The 19096-nt window shown below is 38.0% G+C and overlaps 1 protein-coding gene across 5 annotated transcripts in view; it reads left to right on the plus strand.

The window, feature by feature from the left end:
• Window positions 1-19096, plus strand: part of CBL (Cbl proto-oncogene) — a 138697-nt gene that overhangs the window by 77469 nt on the left and 42132 nt on the right. For 3 of the 5 annotated variants that reach the window (XM_037147169.2, XM_053672529.1, XM_037147171.2), the window contains 5 exons: window positions 5456-5602; window positions 8746-8902; window positions 16354-16475; window positions 16816-16953; window positions 18891-18978. In XM_037147169.2, coding sequence (XP_037003064.2) covers window positions 5456-5602; window positions 8746-8902; window positions 16354-16475; window positions 16816-16953; window positions 18891-18978 — 652 coding nt within the window. The remainder of the gene's footprint in view (window positions 1-5455; window positions 5603-8745; window positions 8903-16353; window positions 16476-16815; window positions 16954-18890; window positions 18979-19096) is intronic. The other 2 variants (XM_037147170.2, XM_037147172.2) reach the window with 2 other exon arrangements.

Here is a 19096-nt window from a genome sequence, read left to right on the forward strand (position 1 = left end):
AGGCATTCAGATGTTTTCTGGTATAATGAAGGCTAGAAATTGTGCCAGATGCCCAAGGGATATAATACACATCCAAAATAGATTCAGCTCTGTGTACACATATAACTATAGTATAGGATGGATTCAAATGACTAAGAGAACCTTAGCAAAAATGCTGTGGATATTTTATAGATTTATTACATCCAGCTGACCTCTTAAGACATTTAAGCTGGGTCTTATTTCTGCCTAGGGATACAGATAAGCAGAAGCTCAGAGGTAGGAAAGTGAATACATATAACAGTAGTACATATAAGAAAAGGTAAGGTGTTCAATTTTTCTGCAATGTAATAGTAAATAACTAAGAAATTAGATCCAGGTCAGTGGAAAGTCTTAAAATCAAAGCTGAAATTGGGTTTTGTCCCATTGGCATGGTGGAAATTGTTTTTTCCCCTCCTTAAAAGGCAGTTGTATGTGGTATGGTTGGACATCCATAGTGAGAGATTGAAGTTTGAATTACAGAGTTGGTAGGTAAAGGTAGCAAGGAGTGTATATTACAATAATAATGTAATTCAGGTAGGATTGACAACAAATGGTCAGCAAATTGACAGATAAATCAGATATGGAGAATAAGGAAAATGGAAGAAGTCAAAATGGGTCCAGGGTTTTGAACTTGTAGAAAGTAAGATGTTGTCATTAAATATAGAAATAGAGAACATGAAGAAAGTAGATTTGAAAAGGAAGATTAAGTTTGAACATGTTGCTTTGAGGTGGCTAGCATTTGAATGGAGAAATGTGGCAGGCAGATGGAAAGCTACCAAGGCCTGAGATTTGGGAATCATTTGCAAAGTGATTTTTAAAGCCTTGAGATTGCAAAAGGAAGGGTCAGAGGGTAATGGAAAAAGAAAGGAAGATAGCAAATTTTTGGGAAATAACTATTAAGAGAATAAGAAGAAAAGCCAACAGAAGGACAAAAGCAAGTAGAACTAAGGGAGGGGACAATATTGGAGAAACCAAGGAAAGATGTTTTAAGGAAGAAGTAAGATTCAAACCTGTTCCTTTGAGAAAGCTATGATGTAATGTTGGGAGTGGTGATATGTATTTTTTTCTGTCATATCATACATTATTTTGCTGAACTTACTGTTTAGCATAGTTTTTTACATGTAGTAGCTTCTGACAGTTGAGCATATCTTAAGGGATTCATGGACTCTCACCTGTGTATCTTTTAAGAATTAACATTTGGCAGAATGTTATATTAATATTGAGGCTCAGTGCGCTGTGCATGCAGTCTGGTGTCCTGCTGGAGGATTAAGTAAAGTCTTTGGGAATAATTTTTGCTTTGAAGATTTACTACCAAATTATCTGATTCAGAATTCCTCTGTGATCATTCTTGATCTTTTTTCTTTTTCTTTTCAAAATAGTAAAAATCCTAACCAGCAATAGTTGAAGGATCTCAGAGTGCAAGGAGGAAAACAATGGAATTTAGGCATTACATAAGTACTTGTATTTGAGCTGTTTAGCATATAAATTATTTTAAGGCCATCTTCAAGGAATATCAACATTTATTATTTTTATAGGTGCTTGCAGAAAACAAATAGGAAACTAGAAAGAAAATAACTTGCAACAAGTACAGGAAGACAAATATCAAAAAACTGAAGTTGATTTGTTGGCATTCTTAACTGAAAGATTTCAGCAGCATTTTGCAGAAAAGTCAGGCTAGAGAGAATTGATTACTTTGGTGCAGCATTTTATCCAGGAAAGACAAAGTTGGGACTGGTGGTGATCCTCCAGTATAGCATAAAAAAAGAAAAATCTATACCAAAAATATTTTTTTCAGTCCATCAGATTTGATCATGAATTTACTTAAAATTTTATAGTCCACCTGTATGACAGGAGTAGGCTTTTGAGTACACAAATACTAATTATTGAGGTAAAGGAAGATAAAATAAGCAAGTATAATCTAAAGCATTTATGTCTTGTTTTGTTTGACAGTATCATTAAAGATAAAGGCAATCTGCTTAAAAGACATACTTAAAAGTAGAGAGAGTATCTGGTGTGTTAAATTGATACTGTGTGGCATCTTTATAATCACACCCATTAAAGAGATGTTATTAGAATAAAGTTCACTAATTGTTAGAGTAGAAGCTCATGTACTTATGTAGAAGATTTTACATAGTTTGGAAGTTAACATTTAATTTTTGGAAAGGACTAGGAATCATTTTTGTAAAATCTGATTTAGTGAAAATATTCATTAGGTCTGGATATTTAAATAATCCTTTTTTATTGATAGTTTTAATTTGTATGAGTTATATGATTTTTTTATTCAGAATAGCTTAAGCAAAGCAGTAAATAATACATTTTGCTTTTCTAACATTTTTTTTCTCTTTGAGTGGTTATAAGAATGTATAAGTTCTTATCTTATTTGTTGAATTATCTTATATGTCATCCCCAATAAGTAAATTTGTTACTTTTTGCTCAGCGTTATTGGGCCTGATTAATTTAAGATTCAAAGCCTTAAAATATATTACTGTCAATTTTTTTTTCTTCTTTGGTATTTTGAATGGAGGGAATAGGAAATGACCTAATGGATTCAGCAGTGTTTATGCCATTTTACTTACATCTTTCATATAATATTAGGGCAAAAACAATTTCTAAAGCCCTCCTTTGAACAAAGATAACAATATCGTAGAGTATAACTGACCCTTGAGAAATGCAGGTGTTAGGACTTCCGCCAAGATGGAGGCATAGGTGGATAAGCCCTGCCTTCTCACACAACCAACTTTAGAGACAACTAAATATTAGCAACAGAAAACACAGTCAGAACACAGAAAATTGAACTTTTCGGAAGTCTGTTAACAACAAATTCTTCAGCCTGACCAGTAAGAGGGGCGAAACCAGCAGCTGGCAGACTGGAGTTGCACAGGAAAACTCGGTCAGACGGACTCAGGCACGTGGAATCCAGGCGCAGGGTTGGACCTAGTGAGCGACCGAGCAAGCGACCAAGCGAGCCACCGCGGGAAAACAGCGAGGGAGCAGGGCTGCGGGTTGACTGTGGTCTCACATTCGTATGCAGATAGACAAGCGAGGGAGTGGGCAATTCCCCGCGGCAAGCAGCAGGGAGGGCGCCGCCATTTCCCTGCTCTGACCCCACCTCCACATGCAGCGTCATAACCCAGCGACTCTGAGTGGCCTGGCCCAGGTGAACCACCTAAGCCTCTGCTCCTCACCCAGCAGCACAAAACAGCAGATGGTGCCACCATTTCACCGCTCTGACCACGCCCCCACATACAGTGTCACAACCCAGTGACCTGGGAGTCCAAGGCTCCGCTCCTCACACTTAAAGGGTGCGAACAGACCAAAAATGGCTCAAGAAGATCTCAAAGCCCCAGAGCCTATAAATCTAAGCGATGAAGAAATACCAAAACTCTCAGATGCACAGTTTAAAACACTGGTCATCAGGATCCTCACAGAACTGGTTGATTATAGCCACAAATTAGACAAATATATGAAGGCGAAACTAATTGAAATGAATGGAATTGCACAGGAAACCAATAGCGATGAAAAGGAAACTGGGACTCAAATCAATGGAGTGGACCAGAAGAAAGCAAATAATGGCCAAACAGAAAAGAGTCAGAAGCAAGAATTCAAAGAAATGAGGAGAGTCTTAGGAACCTCCAGGACATCTTTAAACGCTCCAACATCCGAATTATAGGGGTACCAGAAGGGGGAAAGGCACAGCCACCAGTGGAAAACTTATTTGAACAAATAATAAAGGAGAATTTCTCCAATCTGGCAAAGGAAATAGACTTCCAGGAAATCCAGGAAGCTCAGAGAGTCCCAAAGAAGTTGGACCCAAGAAGGAACACACCAAGGCACATTATAATTACATTAGCCAGAATTAAAATGAAGGAGAGAATCCTAGAAGCAGCAAGAGCTAAGGGGACAGTCACCTACAAAGGAGTCCCCATCAGACTGTCAGCTGATTTCTCAAAAGAGACCTTACAGGCAAGAAGGGGCTGGAAAGAAGTATTCCAAGTCATGAAATCCAAAGACCTACAACCAAGATTGCTCTATCCAGGAAAACTTTCATTTAGAATGGAAGGACAGATAAAGTGCTTCTCAGATAAGGTCAAATTCAAGGAGTTCATCATCACCAAGCCCTTATTATATGAAATGTTAAAGGGACTTATCTAAGAAAAAGAAGTTAAAGAAACATGAACAGTGAAAGGACAACAAACTCACAGTTATTAACAACCACACCTAAAACAAAAGCAAACTAAAAGGACAGCTAGATCAGGAGTGGAAACATAGAAATGAAGATCTCAAGGAGGGTTAGCAACAGGGGAGTGGGAGGAGGAGAAGGGGGGAGAAGGTACAGAAAATAAGTAGCATAGACAGTAGATAGAAAATAGATGGGGGGGCAAGAATAGCATGGGAAATATAGACTCTAAAGAACTTGAGACACATGGACATAAACTAAAAGGGGGTTAATGGTGGGGACGGGGGGGTAGGGTGGAGGGGAATGAAGGGGGGAATAGAACAACTGTAACAGCATAATCAATAAAAAATTTAAAAAAAAAAGAAAGAAAAATGCAGGTGTTAGAGGTGCCTAGGACCTGTCCCACCTCCACAATCAAAAATCCACGTATGACTTTGTCCCAAGACTGAACTACTAATAGCCTACTGTTGAAAGCCTTACTGATAACATAATCAGTTGATGAACACAGGCCCTGGTCAGGTAGTTCAGTTGGTTAGAGTGTCATCCTTATGTACCAAGGTTGCAGGTTTGATCCCCGATCAAGGCACATAAAAGAATCAACCAATGAATGCATAAATAAGTGGAACAAAAAAATCATAGTTTCGCCTCTCCTTTCTGCTCTCTTCCTAAAATCAATAAATATTAAAACCATTTGATTAACACAGGTTTTATATTATATATATTATATTCTGTATTCTTAAAGAAAGCTAAGAGAAAAGAAAATGTTAAAATCATGAGAAAGAGACAATACATTTACTGTCCTATATGTATTTATTGAAAAAAGTCCACATATATGTGGACACACACCGTTTAAACCCATGTTGTTCGAGGGTCAACTGTATTAATACTGTCAACAGCACATTTCTTCTCTTCTTCCCTAGATTTATGTATCTTTGATAGTAATAGGCCAGAAAGTATATTTGAAGACGATTTAAAAAAAATTCTCACCCACAGATATGATATGTTTTCACTGATTTTAGAGAGGGAAGGAGAGAGAGAAGAGAAACATTGATCAATGGTCTCCTATATGCACCCTAACCAGGGATTGAACTTCTTGTGTGGGGTGATGCTCCAACCAACTGAGCACCCAGGCAGGACCAAAGAGAGTTTTTATAAATGTATTTTAATGTTCATATATTATATACCTCGTGAATTGAGTACACTGAAGACAAAAATAATTTTATGTATTTATTTAATTATTGCATTTATGATTATTTGTAGGCGAAACCTAACCAAATTGTCCCTGATCTTCAGCCACATGCTGGCAGAACTAAAAGGAATCTTTCCAAGTGGACTCTTTCAAGGAGACACATTTCGAATTACTAAAGCAGATGCTGCAGAATTTTGGAGGAAAGCTTTTGGGGAAAAGTAAGTTCTCAAAATAATGAATTTGAATTACAAAGAACTAAAGCTTATACTGTGAGTGTAGTTTGTTTTTTTTAAAATATTTTATTTATTTATTTTTAGAGGGAGGAGAAGGGAGGGAAAAAGAGAAGGAGAGAAACATCAATGTGTCGTTGCCTCTTGTATGCCCCCAGTAGGGGACCTAGCCCACAACCCAAGCATGTGCACCTGGCCCACAGCCCAGGCATATGACATACATGTACCAAGCTGATATAACTCCCCAAGGATATGTCTTTAGTTTTTTCTGTATCCCCATCGTCCCACTCCCCATGTGTCTTACTATCACATACATTAATGCACCTATCTCTACAAATCTTTACACCTAAGTATTGCAAACCGATTGATAGGCAGGTAGATGACTGGCAGATGATCCAGTGGAATTTAGGTTTAGAGGAATTCTTTTAACAAATGTATATCGAGTACTTAATAGTTGTTCAGAATTATTCTAGGAACTGAGGGTTCTTTAAGGGAATGAAATAGAAGTGGTAGGCAGTAACAAATAAACAAAAAGGTATAATGTTTATTTCAATCTTAGTGGTTGTCATGAAGTAAGTGTACAGGGAGGTGTCACTGGGAGGGGATGGGGAACAGGGAGTTATTTTAGAATACCTCTGAAGAAGTAAAACTTCAGTAGAGAATGGACTGCTAAGATTGACCCAGGGTGAACATGCCAAGGTGAACAACCCAGGCATGAAAATTGAACTGGCAACTCTCTAGTTTGTAGGCTGGCACTCACTCTACTGAGACACACCAGCCAGGGATGTGGCTCAGTAGATAAGTTTAGTTTTTTATTAATGAAATTTAAAACATGGGAAAACAGAGTAAAATAATGACTGTGTATGTAGATATTATTCAGATTTGATAAACATAAATTCCTTTTTTGCCTTTTTGTTTTTTTAAAGAAATAAGTCTGCCCTGGCTGGTGTGGCTCAGTGGATTGAGTGCCAGACTGTGAAACAAAGGGTCACTGGTTTGATTCCCATTCAGGGCACATGTCTGGGTTGCACGTGAGGTCCCCAATAGGGGGAGCACGAGAAGCAACCACACAGTGATGTTTCCCACTCTTTCTTCCTCCCACCCCTCTCTCTAAAATAAATAAAAATCTTTTTTAAAAAAATGAAATAAGCCTTTGCAGATTCAGCTGAAACCTGTGCTCTTTGAACAGTCTTCTCTTCCCCTCCCTATTCACTATACTTTTGACATTCATGTTTCAAATTACTTGCTATTGCAAGCACTGCTGCAGTGAACAAAGCTGTTATTTGCTTTCATATGCAACAGTCTCCTTATTCACATTACCTAGGAGAGAAATTGCTGAGTCAGGGGGCTTCACATCTTCTGCTTTGCCAAACTGCTTTCCAAAGTGGTTGTACTAGTTTATGTTTCTATAAGTAGAATACATGAGTTCCAGTAGCTTTGCAATTTGGCTAACACTGGTAATAGCAATTGATACCATATTTTGCTTTATATTCCTAATGACATGGGAGATGGTACATCTTTTCACATTGATGACTAGTCAGGATTCTTCTTCTGACTTGCCTATTGCTCTTCCTGACTTCCATTTTTTTCATGTCGTAAGGTATTAATTTTTTTGTTACATTACAAATATATTCTCCTAGTCTATGGCTTGTCTTTTCACTTTGTTATGTTGTCTTTTGAAATACAGAAGTTGTAAATTCTATAGCCAGTTTTATGCGTCAAGCTTATGTTTTTACACATATTAATATAAATGTTCTTACATATCTGAAAATATTTTAAAATCATCACCTAAGGATATAGTCATTGATATTGAGGGAGGGGTGGGGAAGTGGTGGAGAGAGAGAAAGGGAGAGAAACATTAATCAGTGCGTCCCATACATTCCCTGATTGGGAATTGAACCCTCAATCTCAGGTATATGTCCTGACAGGCATCGAATCTGCAATATTTTGGTGCATGGGACAACACTCCTACTAACTGAGCCGCCTGCAGAGCTATATCTGAGAAATTTTTTATATTTTTATTTTTAAAGATTTTATTTATTTATTTTTAGAGAGAGGGGAAGGGAGGGAGAAAGAGAGGAGGAGAGATGTTAATGTGTGAGAGACACCATCCATCGGTTGTCTCCCCTGTACCTCCAGCTGGGGACCCAGCCCACAACCCAGGCATGTGCCCTGACTAGGAATCGAACTGCCAACCTTTTGGTTTGTAGACCGGCACTCGATCCACTGAGTCACACCACCAGGGCATGTGTGTCTGAAATTTTGAACCATAGAGATGAAAAAGATAGAAAACAATGCAATTTTTCAGTTGAATATATAGCCTAATGTATCTTTTTAAATGCTACCTTTATTTTTTAAATTAGGTTTACATATAAAATATAAAATAGTTAGGAATTTAGAAAACCTAGTTGAAGAGGGTGTGAATAAATTTAACTTTGTTTCTTTAACTTAATGACAACATTAGAAAAGAGTTCAGAACACTACTTGATTTTCAGGCAAGGGAGTACATAAGCTTTTCAAAGGCTTTATTTGTTTTAAAGATCTTAAGAAAGAGAAATCCCATAATATCTCTTGTTAGCTTTATCTGGGGTTTAATCAGTCTTATGTTCAGTAATTTCTTCCTCAGAACTATTCTTCCTATACCTTAAGCCTATTTCCTCTTGTCTAGTCCTTAATGGTGTGGGTTCCCCCAAAGAACTCATAATGTTTTACATGGCTTTAAAAAATGATTTTATAGGCTTTCAGTTAGTAAAGGACTAGCCCATAGATCATATTTGTTATATGATCTATGGGCTAGTCCTTTACTAATTATTTATAGAAAAAGTACTCTCATCTCTCTATACTTCTCTATTAGAACAAGTGTCTGAAGAAAGATGAGAAAGAAGATTAATTTGTAATATTCTCTCAAAGAACAGTGGAGAAAGACTTCTCTATTGATTTACTTACTAGGAAGTTAAGAAATACATCATTTACTTCCTTTCTTTTTTCAATCCAAAATACAGCTCAGCTTCTTTAAGAGCATTGAAATTGATATTTAGAACTTAATGTGGCTGTCTTTTCCTTCATTATAGCAATGCCCAGAATTACCTGTTTCTCACTCTGTGCTTTCTTATCCACCCACCTCATCCCAGGACAGTAGTCCCTTGGAAGAGCTTCCGACAGGCCCTTCATGAAGTACATCCCATCAGTTCTGGGCTGGAGGCCATGGCTCTGAAATCCACAATTGATCTGACCTGCAATGATTATATTTCAGTTTTTGAATTTGACATCTTTACACGACTCTTTCAGGTAGGATACTAAAAGTTGGTTAAAGTAGTTATTGCTGCTTTTCTGAAGAGGAAGCTTTAAAAATTAACATTTGGGATTTTTCCTATCATAAAATTGTTTTTAATTGTAGAAACTATAAGCAGAAAAAGAATAGAACTACATTGCATTTCATATTTCTATACAGATACAGATATGTATATGCACATATAGTATTTTTGGGTAAAAATAATAGCTATATAATTTGCTTTCCCTCACAATAATCTTTCTTTGTTATTAATATTCTTCTGCATCATTTTAATAGTTGTAGAATGTCCAGAAAATGGGCATACAGTCATATGCCTCATAACAACAGGGATTTTTTTCTGAGAAACGTATTGTTAGCTAGTTGCATTTTTGCGCAAATACCATAGAGTGCACTTATGCAAACCTAGATCGTATAGCCTATATACATCTATACATATGGTAGTTTGTTGGTTCTAGGATATAGACTTTTATAGCATGTAATTATACTGAATATAGTGGGTAATTTTAATACAAGTATAGTATAAAAGATAAAAATGGTACACCTATATGGGGCAATTACCATGAATGGAGCTTGCAGGACTGGAAGTTGTTCTGGTGAGCCATTGAGTGAGTGGTGAATGAACATAAAGGTCTAGGACATTATACTTCTTCAGACTATAAACACTGTACACTTAGGCTACATTAAATTTGTAAAATAATATGAGACTAAATCAAGTACAAAAGAAAATGATATATTCAAGATTATATGGTAAACACAAGCTATATGAGGCTGCTGCTGGCATGACAAGGCATACTGCTTTGTTTTTTTTTTAAATGTATTTTATTGCTTATACTATTACAGTTGTTCCATTTCCCCCCTTCACTCCCCTCCACCCTGCACACCCCTTCCCACATTACCTCCCTTTAGTTATGTCCATCTGTTATACATATAAGTTCTTTGCCTTCTATATTTTTCATATTATTCTTACCTTCCCACTGTCTATTTTCCACCTACCATCTATGCTACTTATTCGCTGTACCTTTTCCCCCTTTCTCCTCCCACTCCCCTGTTGCTAACCCTTCATGTGATCTCCATTTCTGTGGTTCTGTTCCTGTTTTAGTTGTTGGCTTAGTTTGTTTTTGTTTTTGTTTTAGGTGTGGTTGTTAATAATTGTGACGTTGCTGTCATTTTACTGTACATATATTTTATCTTTTTTTTCTTAGATAAATCCCTTTAACATTTCATTTAATAAGGGGTTGGTAATGATGAACTCCTTTAATTTGACCTTATCTGAGAAGCACTTTCTCTGCCCTTCCATTATAAATGAAAGCTTTGCTGGATAGAGCAATCTTAGATGTAGGTCCTTGCTTTCATGACTTGAAATACTTCTTTCCATCCCCTTCTTGCCTATAAGATCTCTTTAGAAATCAGCTGACAGTCTTATGGGAACTCCTTTGTAGGTAACTGCCTCCTTATCTCTTGTTGCTTCTAAGATTCTCTCCTTCATTTTAATTTTGGCTAATGTAATTATGATGTGTCTTGGTGTGTTCCTCCTTGGGTCCACCTTCTTTGGGACTCTTTCAGCTTCCTGGACTTCCTAGAAGTCTGGTTCCTTTGCCAAATTGGGGAAGTTCTCCTTTAATATTTCTTCAAATAACGTTTCCACTTGTTGCTCTTCTTCTTCTCCTTCTGGTGCCTCTATAATTTGATTATTGAAACATTTAAAGATGTCCTGGAGGTTCCTAAGCCTCTCCTCATTTTTTTTGAATTCTTGTTTCTTTATATTTTTCTGATTGGATATTTCTTTCTTCCTTCTAGTCTACTCCACTGACTTAAGTTCCAGTTTCCTTCCCATCACTGTTGGTTCCTTGTACATTTCCCTTTACTTCACTTAGCATAGCCTTCATTTTTTTCATCTAATTTGCAACCAAATTCAACCAATTCTGTGAGCATCCTGATTACCAGTGTTTTGACCTGTGCATCTGATAGGTTGGCTACCTCTTCATTGCTTAGTTTTATTTTTTTCTGGAGCTTTAATCTGTTCTTTCATTTGGGGCTTTTTTTTTTGTCTTGACATGCCTGTTATGTAGTAAGGGGTGGCACCTTAGATATTCACCCAGGCAGGGTAACCCACTTGGCTGTGTTGTGATGCTGTATGTGGGGCAGGGGTCCAAGAGAGAACAGTGGTGCTTGCTCCACTGTCTGCTGGATTTCAGTCAATTCCCCCACTTCCCACAAGCAAATTGGGCCCTTCTGGTGCTGATTCCTGTGTGGGTTGACTTGTGTATGTTCTAGGATCCTGTGGGTCTTTCCAGTGAATTCTCCTGTGAGGCTGGGAGTTTCTCCTGGCACCTCAACCCCCACGGGTGTTTTAAATCAGTGGTTTGAGTTTAAGGCTTACTTTCTCTGAGCTTGGACCCTGGCTTGTATGGTCTGTCCCGCTACCCAGCTTCGCCTGGTTTATCGGTGTGTGAATGTGGGACCACCTGTTCTGCCATCCACAGGTTTGCTGTGAGTCTTCTCCACCCTGGCTGGCTGCCTGACTGTGCCCCTTCTAGCAGTCTGGATGAATGTGTCTTCTTTAACTCCTTGGTTGTTAGACTTCCATGCAGTTTGATTTTCTGTCATTTTTGGTTGGTTTTTGTTTTTAAATTGTCGTTGTCCTTTTTTTGGTTGTGCAAGGAGGCACAGTGTGTCTACCGGCACCTCCATCTTGGCTGGAAGTCCCACAAGACATACAAGTAAAAAGAGTATACTTTAAAATAACAATAAAAAGTATTATGTAATAAATATGCAAAGCACTAATATAGTCATTTATTATCATTAGCAAGCATTATGTACAGTTATAATTGTATGTGTATACTTTTATGTCACTGGCAGTGTAGTAGATTTATTTAGACTAGTGTCACTACAGACACATAATGCTTTGCACTACAATGTTATGGTGGCTATGATGTTATTTGGTGATAGGTTTTTTTAGCTCCATTATCTTAATGGGACTACCATGCTATACGATGTCAGTCATTGACCGAAAAAATCATCATGCTGTACATAACTATGATATGATATATTTAATCAGTTCTATGTGTGTTTCCAACTTATCTTATTATTACATTGAAATTTTTGACTTCCAGTCAAGATAGAGGTGTAAGTAAATACGGCTTGCCTCCTTGTGCAACCTCAGTAAAAACTATAGTAAACTACAAAACAGCTATCACACAGAATTGTAAGACAGTTGAGCTGTATGGAGGTCCAACAGCCAAGGAATTAAAGAAGTCTTACTCATCAAGATTTGCTAGGAGAGGTGCAGATGTGAACATGCAGAGACATGGAACAGGCAGTCCCATATCCACATGTGGCGGATAAAAATTAGGAATATGCTGGAAGCAAGGGATCCCAGAACTACACCAGACCACTCAGCCTAAGGTTCCAGTGCCAGGCAGATAAGTCCCCATAACTTCTGGCTGTAAAACAGCCACTGGTGGGGGTTGGAATGGAGAATGAAACTGCAGGATTTTCAGGTGTTTCCTCTTAAAGGGCCTGCAACAGACTTAGAACTTACGCAGACTCACTTCCTCTGGACACTAGCACCAGGACAACAGCTGGAAGGGCACCAGTGGCAAAGGGGAGAAACTGAAGTGTCTGGCACCAGAGCAAGTGCCGGGGGACAGCTTCCTCCCAGACAAAACTCCAGAGACCAGCCAGCAGCCATTTTCCCTTTTCTGAGCCCTCCTCACACAGAGCCACACAGTGGCAACATTTCTGAGACTCCATCAACACGGTTTACATGTGTTGACCCACGGGTTGTCCCACCCTGGCAACTACCTAAGACTGCACCCAATCTAACTTGCGGATGCATGTTTCTACAATAGGCCATGCTCCCAAGACAGGGAGTCAAAGCAGCTCTATCTAATACATAGAAACAAACACAGGGAGGCTGCCAAGATGAAGAGAGAAAGAAATATGGCCCAAATGAAAGAATAGAAAAAAACTCCAGAAAAAGAACTAAACAAAATGGAGATAAGCAGTCTGTCAGATGCAGAGTTCAAAACACCAGTTATGAGGATGCTTAGGAACTCATTAGGTACTTCAACAGCATAAAAAAGACCCAGGCAGAAATGAAAGATACACTAAGTGAAATAAAAATTTATAGGAAATCAGTTCCCATAAGACTGTCAGCTGAATTCTCAAAAGAACCTTTGCAAGCTATAAGGGACTGCCAAGAAGTATTCAAAGTGATAGGGCCTACAACCTAGATTACTCTATCCAGAAAAGCTATCATTTAGAATAGAAGGATAGATAAAGTGCTTCCCAGACAAGGTAAAGCTAAAGGAGTTCATCATCACCAAGCCTTTATTATATGAAGTATTAAAGGGATTTATTTAAGAAAAGGAAGATCAAAAGTATAAATATTGAAATGGCAATGAATTCACCACTATCAACAATTGAATAAACTAAAAGCAAACTATACAAAAAAGAAACTAAGCAAACAAGCAGAACAGAAAGAGAATCATAAATTTGGAGATTATGGAGGGTTATCAGTGGGAGGGAGGAGAGAAAGGGGGGAAAGGTGTAGGGATAGGGATTAAGAAGTACAAATTGATAGGTACAGAATAGATGGGGTTGTTAAGGACACTATAAGAAATGGAGTAAATGAATGGATCAAAAAACTATGGTACAATTCTATGCAGCAGAAAGAAAGAAGAAGCTCCTACCCTTTGCAACAGCATAGATGGAACTGAAAAGCATTATGCTGAGTGAAATAAGCCAGGTGGTGAAAGACAAATACCATATGATCTCACCTTTAACAGGAAGCTAAACAACAAAACAAACAAGCAAGCAAAATATAACCAAAGACACTGAAATAGAGAATAGGCTGACAGGGACTAGAGGGGAGGGAATTTCAGGGGAAAAGGGGAAGGATTCACAGGAACAAGTATAAAGGACACATGGACAAAAACTAAGGGGGGGTGGAAATGGGAGGGAGGTGGGGAGCACTGGGGGTGTGGGCTGGGATGGGAGTAAAAGACAGAAAACTGTACTTGAACAATAAAAATAAATGGGAAAAGAAAGAAATGGAGTAGTCAAAGAACTTACATGCATGACCCATGGACATGAACTAAGTGGGGGGATTGCCGGAAAGAATGAGGGGTACTGGGTAGAGGAGGGCAAAGGAGGGAAAGGTACTATTATACAACTGTAATAGTATAATCAATTACTTTTTTTGAAAAAAGTTCTTGACTTTTAATATTGAGATGTAATAATACTTCAGAGCAAGTCAAGTTTTCTCTTTTTTTTTTTAAATAAAGATACTATATATGTGAGATAACTTGAATAAACTTTTATTTGGGATTAGCTTTTTAAAGTATATTTCATTCATTATGCTATTATAGTTGTCCCAATTTTTTCTCCCCTTTATCCCCCTCTGCCCTTCACCCACCCACTTCCCAGCATTCCCCCCAATCAGTTATGCTTCTTATCCCATGTACCTTTTTCCCCCATCTTCCCCCTGCCCCATTTCTGTGATTCTCATATGATCTCCATTTCTGTGATTCTCTTTTTATTCTAGTTGTTTGCTTAGTTTTGTAGGTTCAGTTGTTGATAGTTGTGAGTTTGTTGTCATTTTTCTGTTTATAGTGTTGATCATCTTTTTCTTAGATACGTCTCTTTAACATTTCATATAATAAGGGCTTGGTGATGATGAACTCCTTGAACTTGACCTGATCTGGAAAGCACTTTATCTGCCCTTACATTCTAAATGATAGCTTTACTGGATAGAGTAATCTTGGATGTAGGTTCTTGCCATTCATGACTTGGAATACTTCTTTCTAGCTCCTTCTTGCTTGCAATGTTTCTTTTGAGAAATTAGCTGTTAATTTTCTGGGCACTCCTTTGTAGGTAACTGTCTCCTTTTCTCTTGCTGCTTTTAAGATTCTCTGATTATCTTTAATTTTGGGTAATGTAATTATGATGAGCCTTTGTTATTGCTTCCTTGGGTCCAAACTGTTTGGAAGTCTGAGCTTCCTGGACTTCCTGGAAGTCTTACTTCCTTTGTCACATTGGAGAAGTTTTCTTTCATTATTTTTTCAAGTGAGTTTTCATTTTCTTGGTCTTTCTCTTCTCCTTGTGGGAACCGTATGATTCAGATGTTGGAACATTTTGTTTCCTAGAAGTTCCTCAGCTTCTCATTTTTTTCCTTCATTCTGTTCCAGTTGGATGTTTATTCCTTTTTTTCCAAATCGTTGATTTGAGACCTGTTTTCCTTCCCTTCACTTCCCTGTATATTTTCCTACATTTCACTTTGTATAGCCTTCATTTCTTCCTTCATTTTGTGATGGAACTGAATAATTTCTGGGAGCATCCTGATTATTTGTGTTTTGAACTATGCATCTGATAGGTTCTTTCTCTCCTCATCGCTTAGTTCTTTTTCTGGAGTTTTGATCTATTCTTTCATTTGGGCCATATTTCTTTGTCTTGGTGCCTCTGTTGTGTTGTAAGGGGTGTTGTAATCCTTAGGTATTTGTCAGGATGGGGCAACCCCACATTGCTGCATTGTGGCACTGTATTTTGGGGAAGAGTCAGATGGGGTATAATGCCACTTGTTTGGCTTTTGCCCTACTTTCCATCACTTCCCTCACTTCCCAGAAGCAGATTGTGCCCTTTCTTGTGCTAAAACCCAGGTGGGTGGGTATGTTCTAGGACTCTGTGGGTCTCTCCAGTGGACTCTCCTGGGAAACTGGGAGTTTCTTCTACATTCACAAGCCCCACAAGTTTTTACTGCCAGAGGTTTGGAGGCTTTAGTTTCCTGCACAGAAAATCCTGAGTTGTGCTGTCTGTCTCACTTCCCAGTTGTTCCTCCTGGCTTATCTGCTCTAATTGTGGGAAATCCTGTCTGCCAGCTACTACCTCACTCGACCGGTCTGCCCCCTTACCTGGTGTCCTCTACACCCTGGCTTTTGTCTCTGCCCTCCTATCAGTCTAAATGAATGTTTCTTCTTTAACTCCTTGACGGTCAGACTTTCATGCAGTTTGATTTTCTGGCAGTTCTGGTTGTTTTTTGTTTTTAAATTGGTTGTTAGCCTTCTTTTGGTTGTGTGAGGAAGCAAAGGCGTCTCTACCTACGCCTCCATCTTGGCCGGAACCCCCTTTATTTGGAACTTCTTAGTTGCACATGTAGTCCCTGTCTTATTCTCTTATTTTTATGTTTTTATTTAACGTCACTACTGTTAGATTTAAAATTTTTAAAATTTCATTTGTAAAGTTAAGTTTTCCCTGTAAGGATATATTTGTTTCTTCTTAGCTTTTTAAAATTCTTATTGCCCAAACATGTTTGTCTTCCCTCACAGTGCAATTAAAAATTTGTGACAATAAATGGAGAATTTATAATTGTGAATTGAGGTTCTTTGTCACTCTGAGAATGATTCCATGTCTTGAACCAAATGGTCTTACTGATCTCTTGTTTCCTTAGCCCTGGTCCTCTTTGCTCAGGAACTGGAATAGTCTTGCTGTAACTCACCCTGGTTATATGGCTTTCCTGACATATGATGAAGTAAAAGCTCGTCTCCAGAAATTCATTCACAAACCTGGCAGGTCAGTGCCATGAATCAAAGAGGCTTACTCTCCAGAATTTTATTTTCTTATAATCTTTGTTAATATAGAGGAAACACAATTTTTCACGAGTTCCCCAGTGGCTATGCTTCTGCAGTAAAATTGATGCCTGTTTATCTGAGGTATTGACTCATTCAGATATAATGATTTGATAAATACTTTCAAGCCACTTCAGAATTGGGCTTAGGTGTCTTTTGCTTTTTGGCCTGGAGTCAGTGAAGAATCTGTTATTGATGGTCCTTTTGATTTTTGTCCCAGTCTTACCTTCTGCCCTAACATAAATTTATTATATATTGAAGATTCTGTTTATCTCTATTCTCAGTTACATTTTCCGGCTGAGCTGTACTCGTCTGGGTCAGTGGGCTATTGGGTATGTTACTGCTGATGGGAACATTCTCCAGACAATCCCTCACAATAAACCTCTCTTCCAAGCACTGATTGATGGCTTCAGGGAAGGCTTGTGAGTAACTACCTACTGTTTACCATGTGCTAGAGTCAAGGAACTTAGATGCCATAAAACTTTTTCATTAATGACTTTATTTTGGGTTTCTTCTACATGTTAAGAGTCAGGAAACGTATTAACACTTTATATTTTGACCTTCAGGTTCTGTAGAATTTCTGTTTTTACTTAAAAGGGATTCCTTGAGTAAAATAACTTTTGTCTAATGGTTCATTTATTACTATGAGTAAAGTTTATCTTTTTCCTTTTATAAATGTTAACTTATGTTTAAGTCTATGTCAGATGTAAAATTATCCCAATTATCAGAAAATGTTACCAGTTATTTAACTAGTTAACAATAGAGTGATTAGATTTTTTGCTCCCAATGACGGCAGGCTCGGTGGCCTTCATCCCAACTGCACTTTGGTTCAGCAGCATTTCTTCAGGCTTTGGGCTCTTGTAAATATATGCTAATGTTTATGATTAAGTTCTTTTATTCCAGAATTGCTGTTCTTTTGGGAATTCAAATTGATTATCAATTTGTAAGTGCTGAAAGTACTAACAGTTGACCAGATATCAGAAAACTACTTGTGTATTTTAAGGTGATTAGGGAAGTCCATTTTCTATTATGTATCATTTTATGCAGTAGCATTAGAGTTTCCCCTAATGTCAGAACAGTTTGGTGCTAGAAGCTTCGTGGTAGATGATCTCAGTGGCTTAAGTTGCTTCCTATTACTTTTCTTTTAAATTGGTGTCTATCCGTGGTAAATCTGATTTAAAAAAGGGGTGGTGGTGGTGTTTCAGGTATTTGGTCAAAAAAGCAAATGGAGTTTACTGTGGCTGGGTTGCCAATTGGTTAGAGCATTGTCTCCATATGCTAGGTTGTGGGTTCAATCCCTGATTAAGGTACATATAAGAATCAACCAATGAATGCATAAATGAGTAGAAAAACAATTCTCTCCTATGCCCGTCTTTCTCTCTTACCCCCCTCCTCCATCTCCCTCTCTTCCTTCCTCTCTTTCTCAAATCAATTAAAAAAAGAAGCCCTGGGGGCCGTAGCTCAGTGGATTGAGCAGGGGCTGTGAACCAAAGTGTTGCTGGTTCGATTCGTAGGCAGGGCACATGCCTGGGTTGCAGGCCAAGCCCCACTTGGGGGCACACAAGAGGCAACCACACATTGATGTTTCTCTCCCTCTAAATATAAATAAAAGTGAAATCTATAAACAAACAAACAAACAAATAAATAGAAGTCCCCAGCTGGTGTGGCTCGGTGGTTCGAATGCCAGGTTGGGGCACACACCTAGGTTGTGGGTTCATCCCTTGTCCAGGTGCAAGAGCTTGTGATCCCTGTTCTGGACACATACAGTATTCATTCCAGCACAGATCCTGGGTCTGGGTGCATACAAAGGCAACCAGTTGATGCTTCTCTTGCATTGATGTTTCTCTCTCTCCCTCCCTTTCTCTATCTAAAAAAAGCAAATTAAAATGTGCTAGGGTGAGGATAAAAAATACAGCAATAGCAAATACAGTTTAAATTAAGAATTTATACTTTGTGGCCATCCTGTCTAGCTTTTTTTGTTACAACCTGTTCTAAGATAATTTTTTCTTTTTAAAATGATGTTTAAAAAAAGAAAAGAATATATGACATAGATTTTTATGGCTTGCAAAGCCTAAAATATTGACTATCAGTCCCTTTACAGAAAAAGTTTGTAAACCCCTCAATTAAAAAGATGTAGTCTGTGGCAATGTACCCTGTAGAAAGAATGTCAGTGTTAGGAGAATATCTTCTTGGAACTGTTCTGTGTTATTTATTTTTGAAATATTAGTAAGATTTACCTTTGCACTTTCCCAAAGTTTCCATTTTATAGTGAGGGAATCCTAGATGTCATTTGTCTATGTTAGCAAGCAGTGATCAATGGCTTCAATAAAATACCAGTGCTGATTACTCCTTTTTACAGCTATTTGTTTCCTGATGGGCGGAATCAGAATCCCGACCTTACAGGCTTATGTGAACCAACTCCCCAAGACCACATCAAAGTGACCCAGGTGACTTTTGTTTTACATTATAACCATATTACCAGAGTCAAGCTTTTGTATGGACTTAATAGAATTGGTAGTAGAATTGTACTAAGTGATTGGAACACTTAAATTTTAAACCATTGAC

This window comes from Artibeus jamaicensis, unplaced genomic scaffold (assembly GCF_021234435.1).
Source record: "Artibeus jamaicensis isolate MK-2021 breed Jamaican fruit bat unplaced genomic scaffold, CSHL_Jam_final contig_196, whole genome shotgun sequence".
Taxonomy (NCBI): Eukaryota; Metazoa; Chordata; class Mammalia; order Chiroptera; family Phyllostomidae; genus Artibeus; species Artibeus jamaicensis.